Source organism: Pipistrellus kuhlii, unplaced genomic scaffold, assembly GCF_014108245.1.
Source record: "Pipistrellus kuhlii isolate mPipKuh1 unplaced genomic scaffold, mPipKuh1.p scaffold_m20_p_3, whole genome shotgun sequence".
Lineage (NCBI taxonomy): Eukaryota > Metazoa > Chordata > Mammalia > Chiroptera > Vespertilionidae > Pipistrellus > Pipistrellus kuhlii.
Window position 1 is genome coordinate 57,310,877 of NW_023425529.1, and position 18,705 is coordinate 57,329,581.

Consider the following 18,705-nt stretch of genomic DNA (forward strand, 5'->3'; position numbering starts at 1 on the left):
TTATTTCAGTCCCAATAACATTATAGTATTTCCTAGAAATCTGCCATTTTCTCTCCACAAATATTAGATGAGTTAATTTTGATTCTACACCTTTCAATTAAATGTATTCAATGTGTTTGGCAGTAACAAAATATGTTCAAAATGAAAGTACTATAAAACTTTATTTTGTTAAATTTCTCTAGTCCAAGCATATCAAACTCAAAGGCTAACACTGGCCAAATAAACAAGGTTTAAGTTTATGAGGGCCGCAAAAAAGCAAAAGCTTCAATTTTCATAGAAACATAGGTTTATTTCGATAGAGACATGCTGAATACAAAGGGCTGGAATAAATGAGTCATCGTTAATGAATATTTGTTGAGGGCTGCAAGTTTGACATGCCTGCTCCAGTCCATTATGAATCTAACTTGCTGTCAGTACTATGTACAGAATTTAAAAAAGAAATACGCTGTTTTAAATTTGTTCCTGGTGGTTTTTATTCTGTTTTAAAATAATCAAATCAATTGATTTCTTGCATTACTTAATATTTTCCAGGAATTGTTTAATCCAGGAAAGAAGTATATCCAATTCATTGATGGCTTTGTAGATTCCTCTGTTTCCAATCTGCAGATAAAGTAGAGATATAAAAGCAGAAATCTTGTTGATTTAAAAATCACAGTATTCAAAAGCAAGTATTTGGAATATTTACCCCATAAAATGTTCTTTTCATCCTAGTAATGGATTTCATCTCTCTAGCTGATGAAGCACAGGAAATCTAAGAAATCAACAGTAAATACAGATAATATTATTGAAGAGGCACTAATAGTACTTTCATATTCAGAAAACACTTATTGAGTACCATATTTCCTGGTGTATAAGACGACCCCCTAATTTTACAGTTAAAACATAGGTTTAGGCCTATATTCGCGGTATAAGACTACCCCCCACTTCTGAGGCAACACCAGTTCTTTTTTTAATAGACCGCCTCTTTAACTCAGCCAATCCGAGCAGGCTTTTTATGCATGCAAATTATACATGTTCTGTACTCGAAGCTACACTGTGTTCTAGTAAAAAGCCTGCTAAGATTGGCCAGAGTCAGAGAAGCGGTCTATTAAAAAAAGAACTGGTGTTGCCTCGGAAGTGGGGGGTAGTCTTATACAGCGAATATAAGCCTAAACCTATGTTTTAACTGTAAAATTAAGGGGCCATCTTATACACTGGAAAATACGGTAGGTATTATGTTCTGGGCATGGATATGCATTGGCAATAAATAATACATGGTGTCTGTCCTCACAGAGCATATAGTTTCATGGTGGACGCAGATGATATATAAGAAAAGAAACAAAAATTGAACTTTACAAATTACAATGAAAGCTGTGTTTGTAATGCACGAGACTCTGTGATAGGGATTTATAAGAATGATATACTTTCAATTGGTCAAGGAGGGTTCTTTTGAAGAATGACATTTGAATTTAAGATCTGAAAAATGAAAAGGAACCAGTTATTTTAGGATCTAGAGAAAGATGGAGGTGGTGGGGGAAGAAGCACAGGAGAGATTATTCAGGCAGAGGGAGAGGTGTGCAAAGGCTCTGAGGCAGGAAACTGAAAGAAAAAAAGCTTGGCTGGGGCAATTGAACAAGAGAGATGTGGACAAAGAAGTTTTACTTTTTGAAAAATTACCGTAACTATGACTATTATGTACATTGCACTGTACAGTACAATATTCAGGAGTCAATTGCCAGAGAAATTAGGAGAAAGCAATAAGAAATCAATATTAATTTCTGAATTAAGAGAAGGAGGAGGCTGATGATTTATAGCCTGGCTGGTAAAGACTACCAGTCTCCCTTGAGGAGGTGAATTTTCAAATCCTATCTGAGCACAGGATTGCCTAGGAGATAAGTAGGAAGGAATTAACATCATCTTCTGTTCTTTCACAAATTTCTATCGAGTTAATTAGAGAAAGGGAAAGAAAAAGGTGAAGATATCTAATGTATCAATTTAGTTTTTGCTCATAAAACATTAGCTCTAGAATAGACCAGGGAAGGCCACGTGTACACAAGTTGTAGAAAAGGAAACCAAGCTCCACTTGTGTAAGTCACTCACCCAAGGTATCACAAGAGTAGTGTAACAGAGTCGGGGACATCAATAAAGATAACACTTAATTAAAACTCATGAAGTAGAAGCAACTAAATGACAACACCTATTACAGCAAATGAAACACAGCCAATGTCAACCAACAGGTCCCGTTGGTTAACTAAAATACGAAGGGCCAAAATGCAAAGGTGAGAAGTGGAGAGAAGAAGCATAATTCAGGCTCCTTTCCTACCAAGAGAAAATAACTGAAATTATTTGACAGTTATATCTTGAATGCTGTTTCGGGGCTTAAAGGTGATGATGGTATCAATGACTGCACAGACGGGGACTCTGCCTTCCAGTCAGACCTTGCTTAGGGGGAAGAGCTTTGGTGATGAGGCACAGGACTGCAGACATGAATGTTCTGGTAAGGTGCAGTTGATGGGCTTTACAAGCACGGGATTGGATGTTCCTGTGATAAGAGTCCTAAATTAAGAAGAGGATATTTCAGCTCAAGCCAATCCTATAAGGTCAAGGCAAAGCATGACAGATCCAGGACAGTGGTAGCCAATGTCAGAGAAAACAGAAAGAATTCAATCATTCATTAAATATCCCTAAAGTGCCTACTATTTGTTGGGCCAGCTGCTAGGTACTAAAGTCATAATGATGAGCAAGATAGTGTTAGTAGATAAAAGAGTTGTAGGTAGAAAAATTAACAAAGCACAAGTTTACTGGTAGGAGGTAAAAATTCAGCAGTTTCAGGAGCTCTCATCTTTATCCAATTCCCCTTCAAGTGAAGACAGAAATACTGAGAAGATGGGTAGGCAAAAATAGTCAACATGTAATATGTTAGAGTTATATGTCAGGCACTAATCTGAAGGCTTTAGGTGTATGAATTCATCCGGTCCTCACAACAACTCTATGAGGGAGGTACTATTACTTCCTCATTTTACGGACTGAAGCATGGAAGTTAATATTCTGCCTGTGTCAGGCTGAGGTCTGAATCCAAATATTCTGACTCCAGAGTCTTTAATTAAAAACACTCTATTAAACTGAAAAAAATAAACAGCATAACTTGGAAAAAATATTTCAACTAAGTCAATCTCTTGTTGAAAACTTTCAAAATCGTTTCAAAGGGAAATTAGCTCAAAGATCTCTGCTCCATATAACACAAGAGGTAATGTCAGAAATGAATTTAAGCTGATGGCAGAGAAAGATTTCAACCTGAAAATGGACAACATGATAATAAATAAAAGAAGAAACCCTGTGTGTGTGTGTGTGTGTGTGTGTGTGTGTTTTGTTGTTGTTGTTGTTGATTTGTTTATCAGATTGGAACTACAAAAGAAAATTCTAGAGATACCAAGCCTAGTTTCAGCCACGTTAGTAGGTCTGGTCATAATTTAAAGAAGTCTGCCCATTATCTTATAAATGAATAGTTTTATCAGATACAAGTCCTTTTAGCCTACAATTATCTATACTAATAAAAGTGTAATATATTAATTAGACCAGGAGAGCTTTAGGATATCCTTCCAGACAAAGCCATGGTGGCAGGGCTGAGGCAGAGGAGGTTAGGGGCGATCAGGCCAAGAGGAGAGGACAGTTGGGGGTGATAGGCTGGCAGGGGAAGGGGTCAGCTGAGGGTGACCAGGCCGACTGGGGGGGGGGGGGGGCTAGTTGGTGGCTATCAGGCCAGCAGGGAGTGCAGTTGGAGGCAAGCAGGCCAGTAAGGGGGGCAGTTGAGGGTGAGCAGACCAGCAGTGGAGGCAGTTGGGGGTGATCAGGCTGGCAGGGGGGCAGTTGGGGCAATCAGGCCGCCAGGGGAGGTCAGTTGGGGGCGATCAGGCCAGTGGGTGGGGCAGTTAGGGGTGAGCAGGCCGGTGGGTGAAGCAGTTGGGAGCGAGCAGGCCAGCAGGGGAGGAGTGTCAGTTGGGGATGAGCAGGTAAGCTGGGGGAGAGGAGGTGAGGAGAAACAGTTGGGGGAGATCTGGATGGGATGGAGAGCAATTAGTAGTGATCAGGCAGTCAGGCAAGTGAGCGGTTAGGAGCCAGCATTCCCATTTGCAAGAGGGATGTCTGAGGGGTCCCAGATTGGAGAGGGTGCAGGCCAGGCTGAGGGACACCCCCTCCCCAGCACAAATTTCGTGCACCAGGCCCTAGTCTAACATAAAAGTAGCCCAAATCTTGCAATTAGAAAAAAAAAAGAAAACTCAATATAAAAGAGAAGTAATACTTGCCTCATTTCAAGGCACTATATCAAAGTTCTTACATGCAAGGATCAGCACAAAGCACAGAAGATTCAAGTTACATGGGGTAATATCAAATTCCCATGTGTTAGGATTTGAAGATTTAACACTGAAAGTGGGAGATCAAAGAAGCCAACCAAATCCTGGACATTACAGAAGTTAAATATTATTAAGACATTCCTGTGACTATATTCTTTGCCCAGAAAACTTTGATCTGCAGTGCATCCCACAGCAGGGTGGGAAGCATAAAGAGGCTTTTGACCTCACTCCATCTAAGCCATATGCTACCCTAAGTAGAACAAGAGAGCAAAAAATGAGAAAAACAAGGTTTGGAAATAGATAGATAGATAGATAGATAGATAGATAGATAGATAACACTTAATAGGCCAGGATTGTCACTAGAGGTATATTGGTTTATGTGATTTTTTAGTGCCTTAAGCTCTGTTTATTATAAATAACCCCTATGAAAGATCTGACCCAGGATTATGCTAAGTGAAATAAGTCACTTAGAGAAAGACAAGTACCATATGATTTCACTCGTATGTGGAATCTAATGGAAAAAAAATTAAACTAACAAACAAAATAGAACAGACTCATAGATAGAGAAGAGACTGACAGCTGTCAGAGGGGAGTGGGTTGCAGGGTTGGGTGAAAAAGGTGAAGGTATTAAGCAAAAATTAAATAAACTAATAGACTCAGACAACAGTATGGTGATTACCAGAGAGAAGGGGATTGGGGGTGAGAGGAGGTAGAATAAGGTTAAAAGGGAATAAGTGGTGATGAAAGGAGACTTGGCTTGAGGTGGTGAACACACAATACATTACACAGATGATGTATTTTAGAATTGCAAACCTGAAACCTGTATAATTGTATTAACTAATGTCACCCCAATAAATTCAACAAAAAGAACAATTAATTTTTTAAAAAAGTTCTGACCCAGAAAGTCCTAATTTTCCTGACTTTTGTACATATGTCCACAGACACAGTAGGATAGCCAGATTTTATTGTCATAATTTCAATTGCTTTGCTTAAAAGGAGGATGTTATAAACAAATTGTTTCTTTTATCTCATATTTTAGGGTCTAGTTGCATTTGCCAGAAACAGAACGTGCAACGAAGGGCAAGCAGTTTTATTATAAAAATGGTTGAAGGATTTGACAAACTCAACCAAAGTGGATATGATCTAGATTCTAGACTAAAGGTAAATTATTAGTAAGGCTAGAATAACTAGGGACCAGATCAAAGAGAGGTGTGAGATAGTCATAGAAAACCAAACACAAGGCCTAACCATTCATTAAGTACATTTGTATTGCACACTAACTATTTGCTAGGCATACAGTAGCATTCCCGCCCACATGGTGTTGATTTATAAAATGACCCTACATCATGGAAATTGCCTTGGTGTTCAAGTGATGGTTCATCTATTCAGACAGACAGTGACGCAAAATTATAATACTCTGTGATAAATACTGTGGTTTTAAAATACAACTGTTCTGGGAGACAGAAAAGACACGATCTGACTGTGGAACCCTAGAAGGTTTCTAGAAGGAAAAACAAGCGAGTTGCATCTTGTAGGATAAGATGGAGTGGAAGGAACAGGGACAAGGAATGAGTAGGCCCAGGAAGCATGATGTTCCGTGGCTGGAGAGAGCAGAGGTGATGTAAACACCCTTGAGATCGGAGCTGAAATCCCGGACTCCATTACCCGTGGTTTGATACGCATTTGCCCTGCTGCAGCACCTCCTCCTGCGTGCTCCCTCCTCTGCACCTGCCACAACCTGAGATGAGCTGAAACCGGCCGAAAGCATTTTCAAGGAGCTCTACGAGGACAGAGATACCTGCCAATTTTTGTTAAATCCGCGGCTTCTGGAATAGTGTTCTGCAAATACTAACACTCAACAAATTGTTGTTTACTAAATGAATCAATGAATGAGATGCAAGCATCAGCTTACCGCTTTGGGACATGGGTTTAGTAAGTTTGAAGCAAGTCTTAGGCACTTATGAGCATTAGAGCTTTGTTTGAAACAATTGGATGAACAAGTAATGCAGTCCTTAATTGGTGTCCACAGTGTCCTCATGTGTTTGAAAAATTATATAAATGTGTATTGTGTATGATAGTTAAAGCAAAAGTAAAAAATCCCTCCCCACTGAAAATTCTGAGAAAATATGTGTCTGTGAGTGGACAGCTACACATGTATAGTCAGTCTCTCAGAGAAATAACTGCTCACACTGTGTTCTCACAAAGAGCAACCTCCAACCTTTCTACAAAAAGAGTTTTATTATATTATCTCCTATTCTAGGTATATGCCATATTCTCCCAACCATTCAAAGAGTGTATATTTTATTTACTGCCCCAAATTATAACCATTCTTTTTTGTTTCCTTTTGTTTGTTTAGAGTTATTTATTTATGTATGTATGTATTTATTTATTTATTTAACCTTAATGTTAAGGCAGTTCCTACTTTGGCCATGGCCTAGGTTTCCTAAAATTTTCTTTTCCCCAGAATGTCAATGATAAAGAGTTAGATTAAAGATTAAACTAATTTTATTTTATTGTATGACAGCATATAGGTTTTTTCAGCAAATCTTATTAACTTTTTGAAGTTTTTTATGTGATATCACAAATATTTTCTGAGGTTCGTTAAAATAACACTTGAGGACAGTAAGTATAGCCCATCTTGAAAATCTATTTTTTTAAATGTTATATCACTTTGGCAAAAGTTGAGCATTAGTACATCAACACAAAATGACTGATACCAGACAGGTTTATAGGAAACTTAAAAAGAAAACATTTTTAATTAACATTATTGAAAGAAAGCTTACCTATATTTGCAACCAAATAGGTTGTATGAAAGGAGAAAAGGGTAATAATTTTTTTGCCATGTCTCTCTTCAAAAGCAAGTTCATAATCAAACATTTGCTTTTTAAAAAGCAAAACAGATATCTAATACCTGTGTAAATATATATATATCAGGAGAGTTACAAAATAATGTCCTATTTCTATATGCTATGTAACTAACAGAATCCCCTGATATAAATGAGTGTCTATAATTTCACTCACCTGTAGTTACCTTAGACTCTGTAAAAAAGAAGGATCTTATCCTTCGTGACAGTATGTAAAGACCTAGAGGTTCTTATGCTAAGTGAGATAAGCCAGACATAGAAAGACAGATACCATATGATCTCACTAATATGTGAAATCTAATGAGCAAAATGAACTGATGAACAAAATAGAAAGAGTGGCATGGCTACATGGAACAAACTAAGATGTCAGAGGAGAGCAGGGTGGAAGGGACTGGATTAAAGATGAAGAGATTAGTCAAAGAGCATATATACATAGCTCATGGTAACAGACAACCATGTGTGTGTGGTGGGGGCTGGATGGAAATAGGCAAAGGGGTGGGGGTAGAAGAGGAGGACATCTGTGATGGTGTCAACAATAAAAAAAGTAAAACTAAATTATAGGCGAGCACCAAAAAAGAAAAAGAAAATGTATTTAACCAAGGTTAAAACCAATTACTTGATCTATTTATCTTGAAATCAAAGTTCTGCTATACATTATACACATAATGCAACAAACACTAACAGTAGATACTAGAAAGGTATTTGATTGTTTAGGAGAATTACTCTTTTGGCAATTGTTGAGAAAATGTAACTAGAAGAAAATTAGTGTTCTGTGTATGGAAAGCAGTAAGGAAAGACACTAACAGTTTTACAGAACTATTAAATGCTAGGCACTTTGATATATTATCTCACTTATTTCTTCCAACAACCACAAGATGAGATTATTGCTATCCTTGACGACAAGATTTGGACTTTGCAGTTAATGAAAGAATAAAGCAGGGTTGGTCTCACTTCCTACATCTAGCTTTATCAGGTCAACCAATTGCAATTAAAAAACATTTGAAATTAAATACAAGGATAAATAATTAGTAATGCTTCACACGTTGATAAGTTATCTCTCTCTCAAGTTAGTTATAATTAATAATAAAAATTACTTATCAAACACACTCCAAGAAATGGAGATACAAATATTCTATTTCCTAAGACTTATCAGACTTTAAGTTAATTACACACAATATAAAGATGAGCCTTTCTCTAATTACCAATTACTATTCAGGCTCTCAAAATGCTAATTAAAGTAAATGATAAAATCTTAAAAACTAATGGAATTTCTTTTTTTAGCTTCAACTTTGATTATTCGCAATTAGGCAAATTATTTTGTGAATTCAATTAAGCAACTATTAACTTGCATTTCAAGTCAGAGTATTTCAGAACTATAAAAACCTTTAAAATGTCTTCTTACATATGCATAGGTCAACTTCCCAAATACCATTTAGCCAAATATCATGGTTAGCAAAGGTTATATATAAAAAAAAAAGGTACTTTATGTTACCCATAATTTATTTTTTTTAATGATTTTACTATCTAAATTACCCAAATCAGATTATGTAAAAATATAACATTTTAACTGGTGCTACAAAATCTTCAGAATGTTACCAGAAACCCTGAGATGACATTCAAATACAATGAAGATTTCAGACCTTGGAGCATCTCAGGATAATTATCAAAGTGCTATATCTTTTTTAAATTATGTTTTTTATTGAGTTCAGAGAGAAAAGGAGAGGGAGAGAGATATATAGAAATATCAATGATGAAAGAGAATCATTGATCAACTGCTTCCTGCATGCTCCACACTGAGGATCGAGCCTGCAACCTGAATGTGTGCCCTGACCAGGAATCGAACCATGACCTCCTGGTTCAGAGAGTGACACTCAACCACTGAGCATCATTGGCCAGGTTATGGTACCATATCTTTTTTCTTTTTTTCTGGTACTATGTCTTAAGAGTAGTTAAAGAAGATTCCAGTCTTAGTAGACTTGCAAAGAAACCCAAAAGGCAGTATGCTTATAGAAATTAGAAAGGCTTCTTAAAAATAAAAAAATAATTTAAGTCCATGAGTTAATAATGAAATGAAGAGAAAATAACAACTCGTTGACAATCTTGAAAGAACATTAGAAAATTAATTCCTTATATTGAAATCTGGTAAATAAATAAAAATAATTAAGTATTTTTCTGCCTTTCGTACATGACAAGTTCCTCAGGACAGTCAGATAGTACTAGTTATATTCTGTTTATAGAACATCCAGGCTAATAAATAAAACATAATAGAATTTTTAAATATCATTTTGAAATGCCTTATGAATAGATCCAGACAATAATTACCAATGACAGCAAAAGTGATAAAAATGGATGCCATATATTATGTGCCTCTTAATGAACGTACACAACATTATATATGAACTAATCCAGCCAAAACATCAAACCTGAACCTGATTGATTCTCTATATGTAATTACTAATGTATGAGAAATAAAGAAAAGAATATATTAAATTAGTTTATGAAAATGCAATCAGCAAAATATAGACTATGAAAACCTCTTTAAACAAGTTACTCAATTTCTTTAACAAATTAATTGCAAGAAGAAGGAAGAAGAAAAAGAAGAGAGGGGAAAAAAGAGTGCACAGGGATTTGGATAAAGTTAACTGAAATATGTTAACTTAAGAATTAGACAAAATAATGCTTTAATCCTAACTAATAAAACTTTAAAACAAGGTCGAAAAGAATTAAACTCTTTTCAAGCAATTTAACTGTCTCCCCAAACAAAGTTTAAGAATATTTAAAGGAACACAAAAAATATCTAGAGCCAATAAGATAAAATATATAATGGCTGACATCTAATCATAAATATTTATGTGCCTAATAACAGAATTTCAAAATATATGGACTTCTAATATGAGTACTGATAGAACTTCAAGGAAAAAAATCAAGGAATCCATTATTAATGTCAGAGATATCAATAATTGATAAGTAGAAAGAAAATCAGTAAAGATATAGAATAATTGGGAAACAATAACAACTAGATCTAATTGATATTATAAAGCACTATACCCAAAGCATAATATCTATTCTCTTTAAATACACATAGAACATTTGCTTAAATAAACCAAATTTGCTGGGACTGGTTTGGCTCAGTGGATAGAGCATCAGCCTGCGGACTGAAAGGTCCCAGGTTCGATTCTGGTCAAGGGCATGTACCTTGGTTGTGGGCACATCCCCAGTGGGGGGTGTGCAAGAGGCAGCTAGTCGATGTTTCTCTCTCATCGACGTTTCTGACTCTCTGTCCCTCTCAATTCCTCTCTGTGTAAAAATCAATAAAATATATTTTAAATAAATAAACCAAATTTGGGACCATAAAAGATGGCTCAACAAATATAAAAGGATTCAAGTCACAAAAATATGTTCTCTTACCAAAATGTCATCAAATTAGAATTCAAAATCAAAGCAGTATCTGGAAAAGTCCCCATATAATACAGATACTAAATAACACCGTTCTAAATAACCCCTGGGTGACAGAAGAAATCAAACAGGAAATTAGAGAACATTTTTAAATGAATGAAAATTAAGCACTTACATCAAAGAGTGGGGTATGTAGATAAACAATATTTAAAGGGAAATTTATGACACTATATGAAAGGACAGAAAATCTCAAACTAACGACCTCAGCTTCAACCTTAAAAGAAACCTGAAAGGTCTCAAGTTAATGACCCAAGCTTTCACCTTAAGAAACTATAGCCCTAGCTGGTCTGGCTCAGTGGATAGATCATTGGCCTTTGAACTAAAAGGTCCCAGTTCAATTCTGGTCAAGGGCACATACCTGAGTTGCAGGTTCAATCCCCAGTAGGGGGCTTGCAGTAGGCAGCCAATCAAAGATTACCACTGATGTTTCTCTCTCTCTCTCTCTCTCTCTCTCTCTCTCTCTCTCTCTCTCTCTCTCTCTCTCTCTCTCCTCCTTTCTCTCTGAAATCAATAAAAATATATTTTTAAAAAAATTATAGAGTAGATTAAACACAAATTTAACAGAAAAAAAAAGAAATAGTAAAGTTCATAATGGAAATCAACTTAATAAAAACAGAAAAGCAATAGAGAAAATATATTAAACTAAAAAAGGATACATTGAGAAATCAACAAAATGAATTATAGTATGAATGACCATAGCAGTTTTATTTGTGACAGCTAAAACCTGGAGATATAAAAATCCTATCTAATAAAAGAAAAACATGCAAACTGACCAAACCTCTGTTATGCCCACAAGCCATGCCCACCAGCCAATCAGGAGTGAGTATGCAAATTAACCCAAGAAATATGGTGGTGGCCACAGAGCTGGAGAGAGCAGGAGGCTTGGGTTGCCCCTGATGATGGAGAAACCCAAGCTTTCTGCCCACTCTGGCCTGCCCTGGCCTCCCCTCCAGGCTACAAAGTTTCAATTGTAGAAGATAAATAAATCCCAGATACCAGGGCCTCCACTTGTGTTGCTGGGGGGCATGGCTGACCTGCAAACTACCACAGGCCCCTCACTCAGGCCACCTCATGCCCCAAGGGAACCTCCACCCTGATCCTGGACACCTTTCAGGGCAAACCAATCAGCCCCCACCTATGCACCATGCCTCTATCCTATCTAACAAAAGAATAATATGCAAATTGAGCATCACTCCAACACATAAGATGGCTGCCCCCATGTGGTCAAAGATGGTTGCCGCCACATGGACACAAGATGGCCTACAAGGGAGGGCAGTTAGGAGGAACCAGGCCTGCAGGGGAGAGCAGTTGTGGGTGATCAGGCCAGCAGGGGAGGGCAGTTAGGGGTGACCAGGCCTGCAGGGGAGGGCAGTTAGGGGCAATCAGGCTGACAGGGGAGCAGTAAGCATCAATCAGGCTGGCAGGAGAGTGGTTAGGGGGTGATAAGCTGGCAAGCAGAAGTGGTTAGGGGCAATCAGAAAGGGAGGCAGGCAAGCAGTTGGGAGCCAGCAGTCCTGGATTGTGAGAGGGATGTCCGAAGGCCCGTTTAGACTAAACAGGTAATCGGACATCCCTCGAGGGGTCCCAGATTGGGCTGAAGAACGCACACATCCCCACCTCATGCACAAATTTCATGCACCAGGCCTCATATAATAATAGGCAAATACATTGTGTTATATCATTTCAATGGACTACTACTTGGCATTAAAAAAAATTATTGATACTCTCAATAACATGAATAAATCTCAAAATAAGTATTCTGAATGGAAAAAGTGTTCCATTCACTGTATCATGCTCATGAAGGCTGTATCACTGGTCAAAAAATAATATACTAATAAACAAATACTTTAAAAAATTATATCAGAGACTGCTAGCTATTTACCAAAATTTATTTCTTCTTCTTGGCCATAAGCTAGACAACATTTCCCAGGGTTCCTTGCCGTTATTGTGGCTATTTGAGTATTTCTAGCCAATGGCATATAAGCAGAAAACTATGTGTCGTTTTGGGAACAAGGCTATAAGAAAATATGTCTTCTTGCTCTCATCCCCCTTCACCTGACTAAATGTAAAAAGTGTAGGGAATGAAAGAGCTACAATATAGAAGCCTGGATGCCTATTAATAATGTGGAGGAAAGCAACCTTATCCAGAAAAATGGCAACTGTAACTTACATGGGAAAGAAATAAAGTTCTAAAATGTAAAGCCACTGCCCTATCAGGTGGCTCAGTTTGTTGAGTGTCATAGAGTGCACTGAAAAGTTGCTGGTTCAATTCCCAGTCAGGGCACATACCTGGGTTTTGGGTTCAATCCCAGGTTGGAGCACATACAGAAGGCAGACAATCAATGTTTCTCTCTTCTCTCTCTCTCTCTCTCTCTCTCTCTCTCTCTCTCTCTCTTTTTCTCTCTTTCTCTCTCTTTCTCTCCCTTCCTCTCCTTAAGCATGTCCTCGAGAAAGGATTTAAAAAATATTAAAATGTAAAGCCACTAAAATTTGTGACAGTATTTGTTACAGCAATTAGTGTCTTTCTGATATTGAAATTTGTACATGCTATATGCTTGAATGTATTCTTCACTCAAAGGAATGCCTACAAATGCATTTTTTTCATGTATAAGAACAGATTTATGTTAAGTGTATTTTTAAAAATTCTGCATGTTCACAACAATTCCCTTATTATGACTCTTCTTTGTTTCCCCAACCTCCCTTCTCCCTGCTACTCAGTCTCCAATTCCAAAGGTAGAAATCTGAAACCAAGAAAAATTAGAATATTCCTTAAAACAAAGGAATTCTTTTATATGAAGATAAAATAAAACCAGTCAACTAAAACTAGATAGGTAAATGAAATAATGGATTCAAAAAGTTGCTCATTTTGCAAATTGGCTATTCAGCAAATTGACTCAGAGCAGGTACAAAAAATATTCTGAAAATATTTTATGAAAGGAGAGATAGGTGAGAGGAAGGAAGAAGAAAAAAATGAAAGAAGGGAACAAAAACCCTTGATTTCAGCCACTCCATGGCTACACATCCATATACAGTGGTGCCTCACACAACGAACTTAATTCGTTCCAGGAGCAAGTTTGTTATGAGAAAAGTTCGTTATGTGAAACGCATTTTCCCATAACAATACATGCTAAAAAAAAAATAATTCGTTCTGTAGCATAAAATATGCTAAGATGACATAAAAAAAGATAAATTTTTTTGTTATTATTTTTATTTAGATACATCATGATATAAAAAAAATATTGAGTTTAACTTAAAAGGACGACTGCCGTGATACGTGCGTGATTTAATTCATAATGAAGAACGATTGCCGCGATACGTGCTTAAGTTAAGCGCAGTGACTAACGACTGCCTGCAGTGCCTGCGCGGAAGGATGCAATACATCGGCAGCGATCGTGGAAGCTCGGGCGACTTCGTTGTGTGAAACGAAGTTCGTTGTATGAATCATGAAATGAAGTTCGTTGTGTGCAGCGTTCGCTGTGCGAGGCGTTCTTTATGCGAGGCACCACTGTATATACAAAAGCCTAAGCGACCAAACGACCAAACGCCCAGTTGCTATGATGTGCTCTGACCACCAGGAGGCAGACACTCACCTCAAGAGCTGCCTCCTGGTGGTCAGTTCCCTCCCACAGCCAACCTCCCGCACTTCCTCCCCCTACTGGCCAACCCTCCACAGCCTCAATCGGCCCTGATTGCCAGGGGACCCCACCCATTCATAAACTCATGCACTGGGCCTCTAGTTAAGTATAAATCCATAAACCCTCAAAATGTGGATAATTGTTTCTTTGCCTTCATCACATGGTAGTCAGTGGCACAATGTTACCTGGGAAAGAACAAGTTAAAATGAGAAAACAGAACTATTTATTTGCCATGGACATTTTAACTTTGTATCTGAATTTTGAACTAAGAAAGCTAAAGCTTAGAAATGTCCAATGGTTGGTTCGTGATAATAGTGTTAAAAGAGTTGTACCCTTATCTATCTAGCCAGTAACCTTAAAGTTCCATGTCACCAAAGCTGGTTTGGCTCAGTGGTAGAGTGTCGGTCTGCGGACTGAAAGGTCCCAGGTTCGATTCCAGGCAAGGGCATGTACCTTGGTTGCGGGCACATCACCTGTAGGGGTGTGCAAGAGGCAGCTGGTCAATGTTTCTCTCTCATCGACATTTCTAGCTCTCTATCCTTCTCCCTTCCTCTCTGTTAAAAATCAATAAAATATATTATAAAAAAAAAAAAAAAGTTCCATGTCAGCTGCATAATAGAAAGATATTGAGCATCTCCATCTGGCATAATAGGGCAGATTAGATCCACTACCTAATTCCTGATTGTACTAGACTTTGTTTTTAAGTGTTTTCTCTGGAGACACAAAATAACCACTATGAAGGATAACTCAGATATAATCCAATATACATTTGGTAATTAATACATAAGTGTTCCAGCACTGAAATTATAGTATTTCCCCAATGCAAACTCTCCTAAAAATACCAAGGACTTTACTGTCAATTTTAAAGAAGTAATTTAGTACTTTGCTCTTAATAAGTGAAAAATTCCTCCTAGCTCAACATAAAATCAACTAATTCGTCCAGAGTCAAATTCCATCTGGCAAAATACGGCAGATTATGATATTTGAAAACATTATGAGGACTGAAATATCTTTGTATCTTTAACAGAGTAATTGTTTGTTTTTTTTAAATCCTGGATGATTATTTTAAAACTAGAGGCTTGGTGCATGTCATTCATGCAGCACTGGGGAAAGGGGGTCCCCTCAGCCCAGCCTGCGCCCTCTCTGCAGTCTGGGACCCCTCTGGGGATGTCCCCTGAGGGGTCCTTAATGCTGCCGCAGAGGCAGGAGAGGATCCTGCCACCGCTGCTGCACTGCCCAGCTTCTGAATTCTGGCTGAGCGGTGCTCCCAGTGTGGGAGTGCATTGACCACCAGGGGGCAGTTCCTGCATTGGTGGTCAGTGTGCATCAAAGTGACTGAGAAGGCTTTCCTAACCTCAGGCTAATCCACCAGTTTCCTAAAGGTGGCAGATACATCCCAGGGCATAAAGTCCAGAGCTCCTGAGACAAATTAACTGAAGCTAACAATGGTTGGCTACAGGTGGGAGAAAATAAGAAGTAAATGAGCTTGGTGGTTCTTGGGGAGGTTGATTGGGTGTGGTATTGCCATTTGGCCATAAGGGGGAGCCAACCACTTAGGTAAGCGGCCACAACCCGCCAAAAGTGCCATGCTGTGCTGCATTGACCCAAGTCCCTGAGAGGAGGGCATCTTCATTGACAGACTGAGATCCCCTTAGGGATCAAAAACAAATCAAGGAAAACCAGAGTTCCTATACAATTCTGTGTTTTCTAAGTTTTTCAGCTTGGTTTGGGTTATAACTGTCATTATCTGTTTTCTAGCTATTTGAACCAAGGAGACTGGATTAATGGTAAAAACAGACAGGCTTGGGAAGGGGAAGGGGGATCACCTGAGAGAGGGGGAGAGTCCAGATGTTCAGATAACACTGTATTGTATCAGGCAAGGATTAAGGATTTCTTCGAGTGCCTCACTATCATTAACAAACTTCATTTAGAATAACATTAAATGAAATCGGATGGCTAATGCAAATGATAGCACCTACACAGAGGAGCCCAGGTTCTCCAGCAAAAGGAAAAGCAGAAGGCACTAACAAAGTAAAGCCGAAGAGGATGCCTGCTTCCGGATACTGAAATGGGAACAGTTTGCTGGTCCTTTGGATGACCCCACTCTAACCTACAGTCGCTGCCACGGGTCTCTATTTCCCCCAATAGCAGCTGCTTCCATGGATTATTCTCCCCCTCTTCAAGTCTTTTAGCAGTAAAAACTCTCTTCCTTGGGAGAATAATCATCTAATCAGGGAGGCCAAAAGAAATATAAAATTATATAATAATTCCACTTAAATGTAAAAGACTATATTACCCACTGCCTTAATAAGAGTTTATAGATTAAATATAGAATAAACCAAAGATGAGTGACAGCCTTTCCATGATTTCAGGGAAAGGAACTGGCCCAGAGCAATCTCTCTGTGTTCTAAAAAGAGGTATCAGTTTGTAATTTTTAATCATTATTACTCTTTTAGTGAAATGAGAAAGTTTATTTAAAAATCATGCAGCCCCACTCCCAAACAAGGACATGACCTAAACACAAACTGACCAAAGAAAAGTGAACATAGATTCAATGAATTTTTTGCCTAACTGACCAGCTCACCCTCACAAAATGCCTCTGCCTTGTGGCTATGGTTTGGATTCCTGACCCTTTCACGGACCATAAGACAAAGATATCCTAACTCTTGAAAAATAAAAATCCACCTCCAACTGCCCCACATTTAGGTCTCAGTAACCACCTTGCCCAAGAGCAGAGAGCATGGCAGTCTAGAAGTTCTCAGCACTATGGGAAAGAAAAAGAAAACAGCTTAAGATAGTGTTGGGCATCTAGTTGGTACTTAAGAACTATCCAATGAATGAATGAACTACTTGGGAATCATAAAGAGGGAATGTTAAAAAAAAAAAAATTAGTTAAATACACGAGTGGGGGAAAGTAGGTTAACAGTTGTGAGCATACAAAACGCAGTCTATTATCATTTATTAATTATTTTCCATATGACCAACTATAAACCTACACTTGCCCACCTCTGTATTTGAGTAGCATTCCATGTTAGTTTAGCTTGCTTCAATATGGTTTACTTGCCATTCCTTGAGATATTATTAATAGTGGCATTCTGAGTTATGCATGGTTATTTGATCCTGTTTTCCTAGAAATGAGCTCTCCATGTGGACTACAAGCCAACACTCAGGCCCTTTTACTCACCCTTTGATGTGGAGACAGCTTCACATATGCTGTTTTCTAGGTAGGTTTGTAGGGCCAGACTCACCATGTTTGCTGTGCATACTTACACAGCGGCTCAGTTTCTGCCTAAAGCTGTGAAATTCTTCCACAAAGTGCATTTCCTTGCAAACTTGTAATTGGAGTTGACCAAAAACATCTTCCATGAAGAAGGACAGAAGCTGTTCTTGGAATCTGCAGTTCTTCTAGAGAGAAGATACAAGAAATTGCACATGATAAACCATGAATCGCCTTTGTAAAATGTCACTGAAACATCCCCCTGTTTATTACTTAATGACCATCTGGAAAAATCAAACAATTAGAAACCTGGGAGAGAAGAAAGGCCCTCTGGCTTACCATAAATAGCTTTTTTGATTTCTTTTTTAATAATCGTATATTTTTTATGCTGTCTTCCTACAACAAAACAAAGAGAAACAAGTTTTATTCAGAATTATAAATGTCCTGTAGGTCTTCATTGTAAGAAGAGCCTCGTACTTACTGGAACTGTTGCTTTGAGCCTTGCTGCCTTGACATAGAGCATGTCAACAGCTTGGGACAGTGTCCCCCTTGGGTAGCAGCTCTTGGCGAAGGAAGATGGCTTGTGCTTGGCAATAGCAAGAGACAGAGTGGCAAACAGCAACCCAGACGTCAAAATGCAATTCCCCCGCATTTCCCTCCACCTGTGTCACTCACAGCAGCCAGAGAGTTGCTTGTGTTCGAAGATGAGAGGATAACCTACTTACTTTACCCCTCAAGGCTGCCTCTCCAATGAGATGCTGTGAAAGATAGCATACAGTATATATAGAGGAAGATCACTTAGACTGTTCTATTTTTTTTTTTAAAGATTGCTTCATAATCAAAAATCTTTGACCACACCATTTGTGACATTAAGCAAAAGCTCAAATTTACTGGTAAGATTGGGGCCTCCACCCCCTACCCCACAAAAAGAGTTAAAACTTGAGTTGCTTATCAGAACAGATTTCATTATTTTAAAAGTCATGCCATGCCAATGAAAAAGTCTGATTTCCAGAAGGTGTGTGAATTCTTTTAATTCCCAAATGAAAAGAGAATCCCCTTTTCCAAGGAGTATCCCAGAAAAATTTAACAGCGAAGTAGAATGGGAAGCCCTGGGAAACATGCTGGTGATAGCATATAGAGTTCTATCTATCCCTTGCAACACCTTTCACTGGGCTCCTCTTCCCTCAGAAGCCATCATTCTG

The 18,705-nt window shown here is 38.2% G+C and overlaps 1 protein-coding gene across 1 annotated transcript; it reads right to left on the reverse strand.

Moving 5' to 3' along the window:
- Positions 1 to 311: 311 nt before the first annotated feature.
- IL26 (interleukin 26) lies at positions 312 to 18,179 on the reverse strand. Its single transcript, XM_036456656.2, has 5 exons — positions 17,985 to 18,179; positions 17,843 to 17,899; positions 17,557 to 17,691; positions 686 to 751; positions 312 to 600 (listed from the first exon to the last, which is right to left on the reverse strand). Exons 1-5 carry the CDS (start codon positions 18,153 to 18,155, stop codon positions 514 to 516), a joined length of 516 nt encoding a protein of 171 aa, XP_036312549.1. The 5' UTR covers positions 18,156 to 18,179; the 3' UTR covers positions 312 to 513.
- Positions 18,180 to 18,705: the final 526 nt, after the last annotated feature.